The sequence below is a fragment of the Simochromis diagramma genome, unplaced genomic scaffold (genome assembly GCF_900408965.1).
Source record: "Simochromis diagramma unplaced genomic scaffold, fSimDia1.1 OVJJ01000361.1, whole genome shotgun sequence".
Classification (NCBI taxonomy): Eukaryota; Metazoa; Chordata; class Actinopteri; order Cichliformes; family Cichlidae; genus Simochromis; species Simochromis diagramma.
In genome coordinates, this window is record NW_024386860.1 from 19,248,924 (window position 1) to 19,260,693 (window position 11,770).

The window sequence follows — 11,770 nt, forward strand, 5'->3', positions numbered from 1 at the left end:
CTTTTTAAACCGAGCTCTGAGCTCTTGTATTCAGAGCCTCCTGTTTGTGCTGCAGATTCTCTCCACAGACTGTTTCCCTGTCCTAATTTCTGCTGTTCAGACACATAAAAACCAAATAAAGCTGAAGTAGAAAACATGTCTTTGTTCATCATTTATTTAGCGGACGAGCTGCTCGTGCAGCGACACCTGAGGTTTGACAAGGTGAGTTTAATGTACAGTCATGTGAACTGCCGATAAAGACACGTTAAACCGATTTGTGACTGCATCAGCATCTGTTTTCTAATAGTATTAAATAAGGGAAGCGTACATTAAGATCACTGGTCCCAGCACAGAACCCTGAGGAACTCCACGGCCAGTTTTGGGTGTTAGGGATTACAAAGTAACAAGTTACTGTAATCACATTACATTTCAGTAATGCAGTAATGTAATCGCATTACAGTTGCAATTATGTCATTACTTTCATTGAACAAGTTCTTGAGATAGTGCCAGCTGGACAGAAAGAAAACATTCTTGTATGGTACAGTCAGCTGATTCAGTTCATGTGCAGGAGGAGGACAATGGTGGAGCAGCACAGCGATAGCGTTCGAGGAGTGGAGATGTGGGCATTGCTTTTATTTTACTACACAAAAGGACAGGAAGACGGTAGAGTGGAAAGTGCAGCCAGGACACAAACAACCAGACTTTTCTACTAACACAACTTTGACTTGTAACAGTCGTAATAGTGCGGTGTCTCCTTGAGACAGCGTAAGTTGATGTTTAGTGATGTCACAAGTATTCACCACTGCCCTCTGTAGAGCGGCGTGCTCACACATGGACCTCATATCGTTACCTCACTAACTCAAAGTATGTTGTATGAACTGTATGTTGGTTGTATGAACTCTGCTCACTTCAAGTATGATGAGACCGCAGCCGTTCAGCCGGGCTTGCAAGGTTGGACAAACACTGTGGAATTCCCACTGCCACTATGGTCGCAAGCTTTTGACTGTCCCGCTGAGTGTGTCGGCTGCCTCCTGTCGACCACTGAATACAGTCCACGTTACAGACACTTTGCTAACATGTGAACGGGTGGCATGCTAACGCTAAGCTAGCCAAGAACCCAGAGTGTTGTTAAAGCAGACGTTAGCCCAGCATCCAGAGCCTGAACTTATGAGCTCATCTTTAATTTGAGTTAATAAGTGATAAACTAAAAACCAAAGTCCATATGTGTGCGGTCATTAGGAGGGCTTTGAGTTGGTGTGTGGGACTGTAGCCTGTAGGTAACTGGTAACAATGGGTTTCAGGTCATTTTGTAGAGAAATCAGAAAGTAATGTAACCAGTAGTCTGACAACATACTTCTCCGGCGAGGAATTAAATAAGTTACTACATTACTTTTAAGAAAAGTAAAAGCTAATGTGTGATCCATTACTTTTCTTGAGTAACTACCCCAACACTGCCAAGGATGATAACATTGCTAAAAACCTGAAACACAAACAAACATGCATGGGTCACATCATGGGTATGGTCACATTTGAACCTCCAAAGCTGCAGTTCCTCTAACATCCAGCAGATGTACCAGTGACTCAGTCTCCAGAGACTTCCATGCCCCCACAGGTCACCTGTTTGAACTGGATTAAGTCTTAAAGCTTGCATCATTAGGGGCGTGACCTCCTTGACTAACAAGTGGATGGTGAAACAGGCAGCTGTAGCTGCTCGCTGTCCGCTTGGCTGAACTGGATCTCTGGACCACGTTTGTGCTGTCAGACATCATCTAACCAATAACATGACTGCTGTGAGGTCACCATACTAACAGACTGAGAAGGCTGAGCTCTGAATGAGTGAGATTTGATGTTGTTGTATGCCACGCCTATACAGCCTCTGGATGCAGACACATCCTGTTGTCTTAGAGCTCCACCCTGTGGTTCACAGAGTGAGCACGTCCATTTTGGAGGTGTCCCTGACGAGGTCATCCAGACACTAGAAGTTGCTCTGTGGATTCAGATGAGATTAATGATTGATTGAGATTAATGAGAAAAAAAGATGCACTTTAATTTGTAATCAGGAGGCATCAGCATGCTGCTGCTGTTTGACTGCAGTCACCTCTCTTAAAGGCCTGACACAAGGGTCAGAGGTCAGCGCCTTCTCTCTGAGCATCATCTGTGGAGGGCGTGACAAAACATGTGATCTAAACTGATAAAGTCAACATGCAGACAAAATGACCGTGTTATTCTGATTCTGTGGCAACAACTCTGCTCAGGCGCCTGCAAATAAAAATCACCTGACACAAAGCATAAGTCACATGCTAAAGTCACGTGCTTTCATTGGCTGATCTGCTGCAGTCTGGTTGTTGGTGGAGGGCTGCGGCTCGTGCTCCCTGCTGTGAGGACCCTCTCTGGTGGACATTCGGTCTATGTATTGGGACGAAGTGTCCGCATCACTCCTCACCCAGCGGCAGCAGGCGGCGAGGTCGGCCCTAAAGGACGGCGTGTAGAAGCCGTAGATGATGGGGTCGCAACAGGTGTTCAGGTTCCCGAACACAAAGAGGGCGTGGTGGACGTACTCCGGTGTGATGCGCAGCATGTCGGGCTGGAACCAGTACCAAATCCCCAGCAGGTAGTATGGCGTCCAGCACACGACAAAGGACAGCACGATGACCACCGTCATCTTCAGAGTCTTCATCCGAGCCTTTGGGATGATGTCGGTGCCACTGCGACGCAGGGGCGACTCACCTGCTGAAAGAGGGAGTGTCTACATTGCTGATCATACAACAAATCAGCTGTGATGGCTGAGAACAGGTGTGGTTCAGATGCGTTACAGGTGTTGTTCACAGATGTGTTACCTTTGTCTCTCAGGTGCTGCTGGTGGATGTGCAGCAGGATGCGGCTGTAGCAGCAGCTCATCACCAGCAGGGGGACGACATACAGCGTGGTAAAGTGAAACATGTTGTAAACAGTTTCCTGCCAGCGGCGACTGAAGCTACCGTGAGACACACACTGAGTGAAGTCCACCGAGTCCACCCTGATGGTCCTGAAGATAAATAGCTAATGGACGGACAGAGTCACACTTTGGAGGCCTCACATTAGTATTTCTAACAATAAACAACAGCTCATTAGATAAAAATCCAGATGTGACGTCCTGGTCTGAGTTTCAGTTTTGCTCTGAAGCTGCTCTTACTTTGAACTAGCAACTGACGTCTCAGCATCGGTAGCATGCCTTATAGAAACAAAGGGGAGCAGTTAGCCTGAGCTATCAGCAGGAGGTTGTGCATGGATAATCCAGAGCATTCCTGCCAGGATTAACACGCAGTCAGAATTTACTGCAGGAACTTTCACCTGGATCAGCTGCATGTGAGAGCAGCTGGCACCTGCTGACAGGTGGAGAAGCTGCTCACTGCTCAGACAGGAGGATCTCTAACAAGAAAACGTGATCATTTGACCTGTTTTAATAAAATCAAGTTTCTTGTCGCCTCATACATGTGGGTGCAGAACGAGCAGCAGTTGCACAGGTAGCAGCAACACACAACTTAATGTTATGTTACCTGACAGACTGCTGCATTCACTTTTCAGCTGTGGAACAAACTCATGTCTTTCATAACAAGCGAGTCATCTCCAGGTGTTTTATTTTTCGCGTATATGTCAGAGACAAAACTCCAACCGTGAGTTACCGTTACCTCTGCTCACAGTTACTTCTGCTCACAGTTACCTCTGCTCACAGTTACCTCTGTGGATAGTTACCTCTGCTCACAGTTACCTCTGCTCACAGTTACCTCTGCTCACAGTTACCTCTGCTAATAGTTACTTCTGCTCACAGTTACCTCTGTGGATAGTTACCTCTGCTCACAGTTACCTCTGCTCTCAGTTACCTCTGCTCACAGTTACCTCTGCTCTCAGTTACCTCTGTTGACAGTTACCTCTGCTCACAGTTACCTCTGCTCACAGTTACCTCTGCTCACAGTTACCTCTGCTCACAGTTACCTCTGCTCACAGTTACCTCTGCTCACAGTTACCTCTGCTCACAGTTACCTCTGCTCACAGTTACCTCTGCCCACAGTTACCTCTGCTCACAGTTACCTCTGCTCACAGTTACCTCTGCCCACAGTTACTTCTGCTCACAGTTACCTCTGTGGATAGTTACCTCTGCTCACAGTTACCTCTGCTCTCAGTTACCTCTGCTCACAGTTACTTCTGCTCTCAGTTACCTCTGCTGACAGTTACCTCTGCTCACAGTTACCTCTGCTCACAGTTACCTCTGCTCACAGTTACCTCTGCCCACAGTTACTTCTGCCCACAGTTACCTCTGCCCACAGTTACCTCTGCTCACAGTTACCTCTGCCCACAGTTACCTCTGCCCACAGTTACCTCTGCTCACAGTTACCTCTGCTCACAGTTACCTCTGTTGATAGTTACCTCTGCTCACAGTTACCTCTGCTCTCAGTTACCTCTGCTCACAGTTACTTCTGCTCTCAGTTACTTCTGCTCTCAGTTACCTCTGTTGATAGTTACCTCTGCTGACAGTTACCTCTGCTGACAGTTACCTCTGCCCACAGTTACCTCTGCCCACAGTTACCTCTGCTCACAGTTACCTCTGCTCACAGTTACCTCTGCCCACAGTTACTTCTGCCCACAGTTACCTCTGCTCACAGTTACCTCTGCTCAGTTACCTCTGCCCACAGTTACTTCTGCCCACAGTTACCTCTGCCCACAGTTACCTCTGCCCACAGTTACCTCTGCTCTCAGTTACCTCTGTTGACAGTTACCTCTGCTCACAGTTACCTCTGCCCACAGTTACCTCTGCCCACAGTTACCTCTGCTCACAGTTACCTCTGCTCACAGTTACCTCTGCCCACAGTTACCTCTGCCCACAGTTACCTCTGCTCACAGTTACCTCTGCTCACAGTTACCTCTGCCCACAGTTACCTCTGCTCTCAGTACTCTGCTCTCAGTTACCTCTGCCCACAGTTACCTCTGCTCACAGTTACCTCTGCTCACAGTTACCTCTGCCCACAGTTACTTCTGCTTACAGTTACCTCTGTGGATAGTTACCTCTGCTCACAGTTACCTCTGCTCACAGTTACCTCTGCTCACAGTTACCTCTGTTAATAGTTACTTCTGCTCACAGTTACCTCTGTGGATAGTTACCTCTGCTCACAGTTACCTCTGCTCTCAGTTACCTCTGCTCACAGTTACCTCTGCTCTCAGTTACCTCTGTTGATAGTTACCTCTGCTGACAGTTACCTCTGCTCACAGTTACCTCTGCTCACAGTTACCTCTGCTCACAGTTACCTCTGCTCACAGTTACCTCTGCTCACAGTTACCTCTGCTCACAGTTACCTCTGCTCACAGTTACCTCTGCCCACAGTTACCTCTGCTCACAGTTACCTCTGCTCACAGTTACCTCTGCCCACAGTTACTTCTGCTCACAGTTACCTCTGTGGATAGTTACCTCTGCTCACAGTTACCTCTGCTCTCAGTTACCTCTGCTCACAGTTACTTCTGCTCTCAGTTACCTCTGTTGATAGTTACCTCTGCTGACAGTTACCTCTGCTGACAGTTACCTCTGCTGACAGTTACCTCTGCCCACAGTTACTTCTGCTCACAGTTACCTCTGCCCACAGTTACTTCTGCCCACAGTTACTTCTGCCCACAGTTACCTCTGCTCACAGTTACTTCTGCCACAGTTACCTCTGCCCACAGTTACCTCTGCCACAGTTACTCTGCTCACAGTTACCTCTGTGATATACCTCTGCTCACAGTTACCTCTGCTCTCAGTTACCTCTGCTCACAGTTACCTCTGCTCTCAGTTACCTCTGCTCTCAGTTACCTCTGCTGACAGTTACCTCTGCTGACAGTTACCTCTGCTGACAGTTACCTCTGCCCACAGTTACTTCTGCCCCAGTTACCTCTGCCCACAGTTACTTCTGCTCACAGTTACCTCTGCCCACAGTTACTTCTGCCCACAGTTACCTCTGCTCACAGTTACCTCTGCTCACAGTTACCTCTGCCCACAGTTACCTCTGCCCACAGTTACCTCTGCTCACAGTTACCTCTGCCACAGTTACTTGCCTCTCAGTTACTCTGTTGACAGTTACCTCTGCTACCCTCACACCCTGCCCACAGTTACTTCTGCCCACAGTTACCTCTGCTCACAGTTACCTCTGCTCACAGTTACCTCTGCCCACAGTTACCTCTGCCCACAGTTACCTCTGCTCACAGTTACCTCTGCTCTCAGTTACCTCTGCCCACAGTTACCTCTGCCCACAGTTACCTCTGCCCACAGTTACCTCTGCCCACAGTTACCTCTGCTCACATCTCTGTTGACCTTACCTCTGCTACAGTTACTTCTGCCCACAGTTACCTCTGCCCACAGTTACCTCTGCTCACAGTTACCTCTGCTCACAGTTACCTCTGCTCACAGTTACCTCTGCCCACAGTTACCTCTGCTCACAGTTACCTCTGCTCTCAGTTACCTCTGCCCACAGTTACCTCTGCTCAGTTACCTCTGCTCTCAGTTACCTCTGCCCACAGTTACCTCTGCTCACAGTTACCTCTGCTCACAGTTACCTCTGCCCACAGTTACTTCTGCTTACAGTTACCTCTGTGGATAGTTACCTCTGCTCACAGTTACCTCTGCTCTCAGTTACCTCTGCTCACAGTTACCTCTGCTCACAGTTACCTCTGCTCACAGTTACCTCTGCTCACAGTTACCTCTGCCCACAGTTACTTCTGCTCTCAGTTACCTCTGCTCACAGTTACCTCTGCTCAGTTACCTCTGCTCACAGTTACCTCTGCTCTCAGTTACCTCTGCCCACAGTTACCTCTGCCCACAGTTACTTCTGCCCACAGTTACCTCTGCCCACAGTTACCTCTGCTCTCAGTTACCTCTGCCCACAGTTACCTCTGCTCACAGTTACCTCTGCCCACAGTTACTTCTGCTCACAGTTACCTCTGCTCACAGTTACCTCTGTGGATAGTTACCTCTGCTCACAGTTACCTCTGCTCTCAGTTACCTCTGCTCACAGTTACTTCTGCTCTCAGTTACCTCTGCTGACAGTTACCTCTGCTCACAGTTACCTCTGCTCACAGTTACTTCTGCCCACAGTTACCTCTGCCCACAGTTACTTCTGCCCACAGTTACCTCTGCTCACAGTTACCTCTGCTCTCAGTTACTTCTGCCCACAGTTACTTCTGCCCACAGTTACCTCTGCTCACAGTTACCTCTGCCCACAGTTACCTCTGCTCACAGTTACTTCTGCTCACAGTTACCTCTGCCCACAGTTACTTCTGCCCACAGTTACCTCTGCTCACAGTTACCTCTGCTCACAGTTACCTCTGCCCACAGTTACCTCTGCTCACAGTTACCTCTGCTCACAGTTACCTCTGTTGATAGTTACCTCTGCTCACAGTTACCTCTGCTCTCAGTTACCTCTGTTGATAGTTACCTCTGCTGACAGTTACCTCTGCTGACAGTTACCTCTGCTCACAGTTACCTCTGCCCACAGTTACTTCTGCCCACAGTTACCTCTGCCCACAGTTACTTCTGCCCACAGTTACTTCTGCCCACAGTTACCTCTGCCCACAGTTACTTCTGCTCACAGTTACCTCTGCTCACAGTTACCTCTGCTCAGTTACCTCTGCCCACAGTTACCTCTGCCCACAGTTACCTCTGCTCACAGTTACCTCTGCTCTCAGTTACCTCTGCCCACAGTTACCTCTGCTCACAGTTACCTCTGCTCACAGTTACCTCTGCTCACAGTTACCTCTGCTCACAGTTACCTCTGCTCACAGTTACCTCTGCTCACAGTTACCTCTGCCCACAGTTACCTCTGCCCACAGTTACCTCTGCTCTCAGTTACCTCTGCTCACGGTTACCTCCGCTGATAGTTACCTCCGCTGATAGTTACTTCTGCTCACAGTTACCTCTGCTCAGTTACCTCCGCTGATAGTTACTTCTGCTCACAGTTACCTCTGCCCACAGTTACCTCTGCTCACAGTTACCTCTGGTCAGTTACCTCTGCTCACAGTTACCTCTGCTCACAGTTACCTCTGCCCACAGTTACCTCTGCTCACAGTTACCTCTGCTCACAGTTACCTCTGCTCACAGTTACCTCTGCTCACAGTTACCTCTGCTCACAGTTACCTCTGCTCACAGTTACCTCTGCCCACAGTTACCTCTGCTCACAGTTACCTCTGCTCTCAGTTACCTCTGCTCACAGTTACCTCTGCTCACAGTTACCTCTGCTCACAGTTACCTCTGCTCACAGTTACCTCTGCTCACAGTTACCTCTGCTCACAGTTACTTCTGCTCACAGTTACCTCTGCTCACAGTTACCTCTGCCCACAGTTACCTCTGCCCACAGTTACCTCTGCTCACAGTTACCTCTGCTCTCAGTTACCTCTGCTCACGGTTACCTCCGCTGATAGTTACTTCTGCTCACAGTTACCTCTGCTCAGTTACCTCCGCTGATAGTTACTTCTGCTCACAGTTACTTCTGCCCACAGTTACCTCTGCCCACAGTTACCTCTGCTCTCAGTTACCTCTGCTCACAGTTACCTGTGGTGATGCAAGCAGAATGCTGAGGGTCCAAGCCAGTAGCAACATGCGTCGGTTCCTGCTGTGCGCACTCAGAGCATCCAGTGGGTGCAGAATCGCATGCTGGCGATCTAGGCTGATGACAACAAGGATGAAGGCAGAGGCGTGCATGGCGAACAGCTTCAGGAAGCAGAGCAGCTTGCAGAGCGCATCACCACCATACCACTGCACTGTCATGTTCCACACTGCATCCAGAGGCATCACCACAAATGTCATCATCAGGTCGGCTGATGCCAAGCTCAGCATTAATGGGCGCAGGTGAGATGCCAAACGCTGCCCTCGCCACACACTGACCAATAGGGCAAGATTACTGCAGGCAGCAAACAAGAAGAGGACAAAGGTGGCTCCAACTCGGAACTGAGCAGCCCGGGTGAAGCTGGGAGCCTCCCAGTCTGGTAGAGGAGGGTACTGGGAGGTGTTGTGAAGGGTAGTGGCTGTAGAACTGGTGGGGGGTAAAGACAACCTCAGGATGGACCAGTTACCTGCCATCCTGTACAGAAGAAGAAAAATGAAAATGAAGTTTTAGAATCACAATCAGATTCTTAAAAATTACTAACTGCTTTCAGTTAGTAAGTTTTAGGAGGTAGGGTTAACTTAGCACAAACACTAGCAGCAGGTACAAACTGTTAACTTACCTTAGCACAAGCTATAAAAGCAATCTGAAACTGTTAGCTTAGCAAAAACCTTCTTATACCCATTTTCTTTTAGTCATTAAGCAGCGTATTCATTGGACGCTGAGCATTCATAGCAGGTACATTTGTGTACCTGTGCCCTCAGGGTTGTCTGACAGTTAAAATGTTTTCCTGGGGTCACACTAGTATGTTCTCCTTCATGTTATCGTTTGGGATGTTCTTCTTCTTCTGTATCTTATAACCAGTGGACCTTCTCTGCATTGTGATGCAAGACTTCTGGGGGGCACTGAACCTCAGTTTGCGGAGACACAGAGACTTGGTGTACAGGTGTTTTCTTTAGGTTTAATCTGTTCCTAAGTCACAGAAGATGATTCACTTGCTGACCTTTGATTGGATATTGCAGATCACCTGTCTGTTTCTCTCTTTGTCTACCAACCTGTAGTCCAACAGCTCTTATTGTGTAATAGACTTCCTATCTGTCACAGATAAGAATCTCCCTAAAGGCTGAGGAGAAGGGGATGGGGTTACCATGGTAACTGGGGAGTCAGTTGACTCAGGTTCACCTGTTAAAGATAAAAATAGCTCCAGCAGGAAGCCCAAGGCCTTTAAGTGTTGGTTCATTAAAAAGAACCAATCAGCGATCAATAATGCAGACGATAAATCCCAGACAATAGGGAACGTTTTCAACTGATTGGTGGAATGAACCTTCAGGCTTCTGATGGAGAAGCAGCTGAAATCTGTCTGGGCTGCTGTCAGCAGATGATGCTCACAGGTAGATGGAGGCGAATGTGCTCTCTGAGTGGATTCAGTCTAATGGTAAATATGACCATATGAAAACTGTCTCTAAGAGAAACACATCTGGTCCTTCACATGTGTTTCAGCACCACGAGTGTCCCGTTTCCCCTCGTTGTTCACGGTGTGACGTCTGCTGCCCGTCACTACTGTCACCGTCACACACACACATCAGATGTTGCTATCCTAGTGGGGATATTCCATTGACATAATGCTTTCCCTAGCTGCTTATCCTAACCGTAAACCTAACCATAAAAATGGTAAATGGCCTGTATGGTGCTTTACACATTCAGTCATCCACCCATTCACACACTGGTGACGGCAAGCTACACAGCCACCCTGGGGCGCACAACCATAACCCAATTGTAACCCTGACACTAAAACCACATTTTGAGTGTGAAAAATGCCTTTAACTTGTGGGGACCTGGATTTTGGTCCCCACCGAGATAGGAAAACACACACACACACACACAGGTCAGGTTACAGCTCAGAGGTCTGCAGCTAATTTTGGCTCCAGGATCAGTATGTGTGTGTGTTTGTGGGTGTTCATTATATTACCTTGGCAACCTTCACCTCTGTCACTGCAGAGGTTCAGACTCCGCCTCCTACGTCTGACTGGCTGAGCTCCTTGGCCAGCGTGTTTGTGTCTGATGCTAGAGAGGCAGAGCCTTCACCAATCAGAGGGCTGGGTGGGAAATATCAGTGTGTTGAACAATGAACGAGTGTGTGTGTGTGTGTGTGCACGTGTATGTGTGAGTGAATACAACCTGTTAACTAAACCAAGTCTCCATAAACATGTGATTCAGAGCACCTGACCTTCAGCACTGACCAGTCGCCTGAAGGTCCTTAGTATTGTAAAGAGTACAGTGAAGTGAGATGACGCCTATGCACACACACTATGGTGACAGTCCTGTACAGCTCGAGCTGCTCACTCAGTCCAGACGATGGAGGTGAACAATCACCAACAACCTGCACCGCCGTGTGCCACGCCAGGGGCGACAATGGTGAACTAGAGCACAAACTTCCTGTTAAAGTTCTTCTTCTACGCCATCAAACCCAGCCCCTCTTACTTCACCTCCGTTTTGAATATGCAAATTAGTCCCAGCTTCTAACTCCCGCCACACATCCACCTTTTACCTGCAGCTCAAGCTGACCTGCTCAAAGAAAAAGAAGGGTGTCTCCTCTCTGCAGTGTTAGAAATAAAACAGGAAATAACAAGATGACATCATCAAACAGCTGTTCTGGGCTCATTGCTGTCAGATGATCCTTCAACAGGTTAGTCCCGCCCCTCAGGATGATGTGATCAGGTTGAGTTTGATCAGAGAGCTAAGCAACAGACCAAGCTCAGTTCACAATCACATCAAAGCACCTTCACTGAGGCTTTTATTGTGAAAGGGTTTGTTTCTACCTGCTCAGCAGCTATGGATCGTTTCTCCGCCTCAGGTCGGACTCCTCTGTTCTCCTCCTCTCCTCCTCATGTTCTTCCTGCACTCCAGCACAGCAGAACCCAGAAGAACCCAGAGAACCGCCTCTGATCCTGATCCTCAGCTGCAGCAATGAAGAGAACCACTGAGACTCAGACAGGCTGCAGTGAGGAGGAGGAGGGGGAGGAGCTACAGCCCTGTGTGTGTGTGTGTGCTTCCTGCTGAGTCAAAAATCACTGTTTCAATAGTTTCATCACTAATAATTTAATTACAATTAAATAATAAATGTTTTACACAGAAAAACAGTCCAAAGAATTCTGGCTGGAGACAGACGGCTGGTTGTGTGTTTTTATTTC

General features: G+C 48.2%; 1 protein-coding gene across 2 annotated transcripts; it reads right to left on the reverse strand.

Moving 5' to 3' along the window:
• Window position 1: 1 nt before the first annotated feature.
• Window positions 2-11,673, reverse strand: LOC120733018 (gonadotropin-releasing hormone II receptor-like). Of its 2 annotated transcripts, XM_040031009.1 has the most exons (4): window positions 11,399-11,673; window positions 8,528-9,056; window positions 2,817-3,018; window positions 2-2,709 (listed from the first exon to the last, which is right to left on the reverse strand). In XM_040031009.1, the coding sequence occupies exons 2-4, from the start codon at window positions 9,053-9,055 to the stop codon at window positions 2,273-2,275; spliced, it is 1,167 nt and encodes a 388-aa protein (XP_039886943.1). In that variant the 5' UTR covers window position 9,056; window positions 11,399-11,673; the 3' UTR covers window positions 2-2,272. The 2 variants fall into 2 exon arrangements, with proteins under 2 accessions (XP_039886943.1, XP_039886944.1); XM_040031010.1 differs by having other exon boundaries at window positions 2-2,706; window positions 8,528-11,673.
• Window positions 11,674-11,770: the final 97 nt, after the last annotated feature.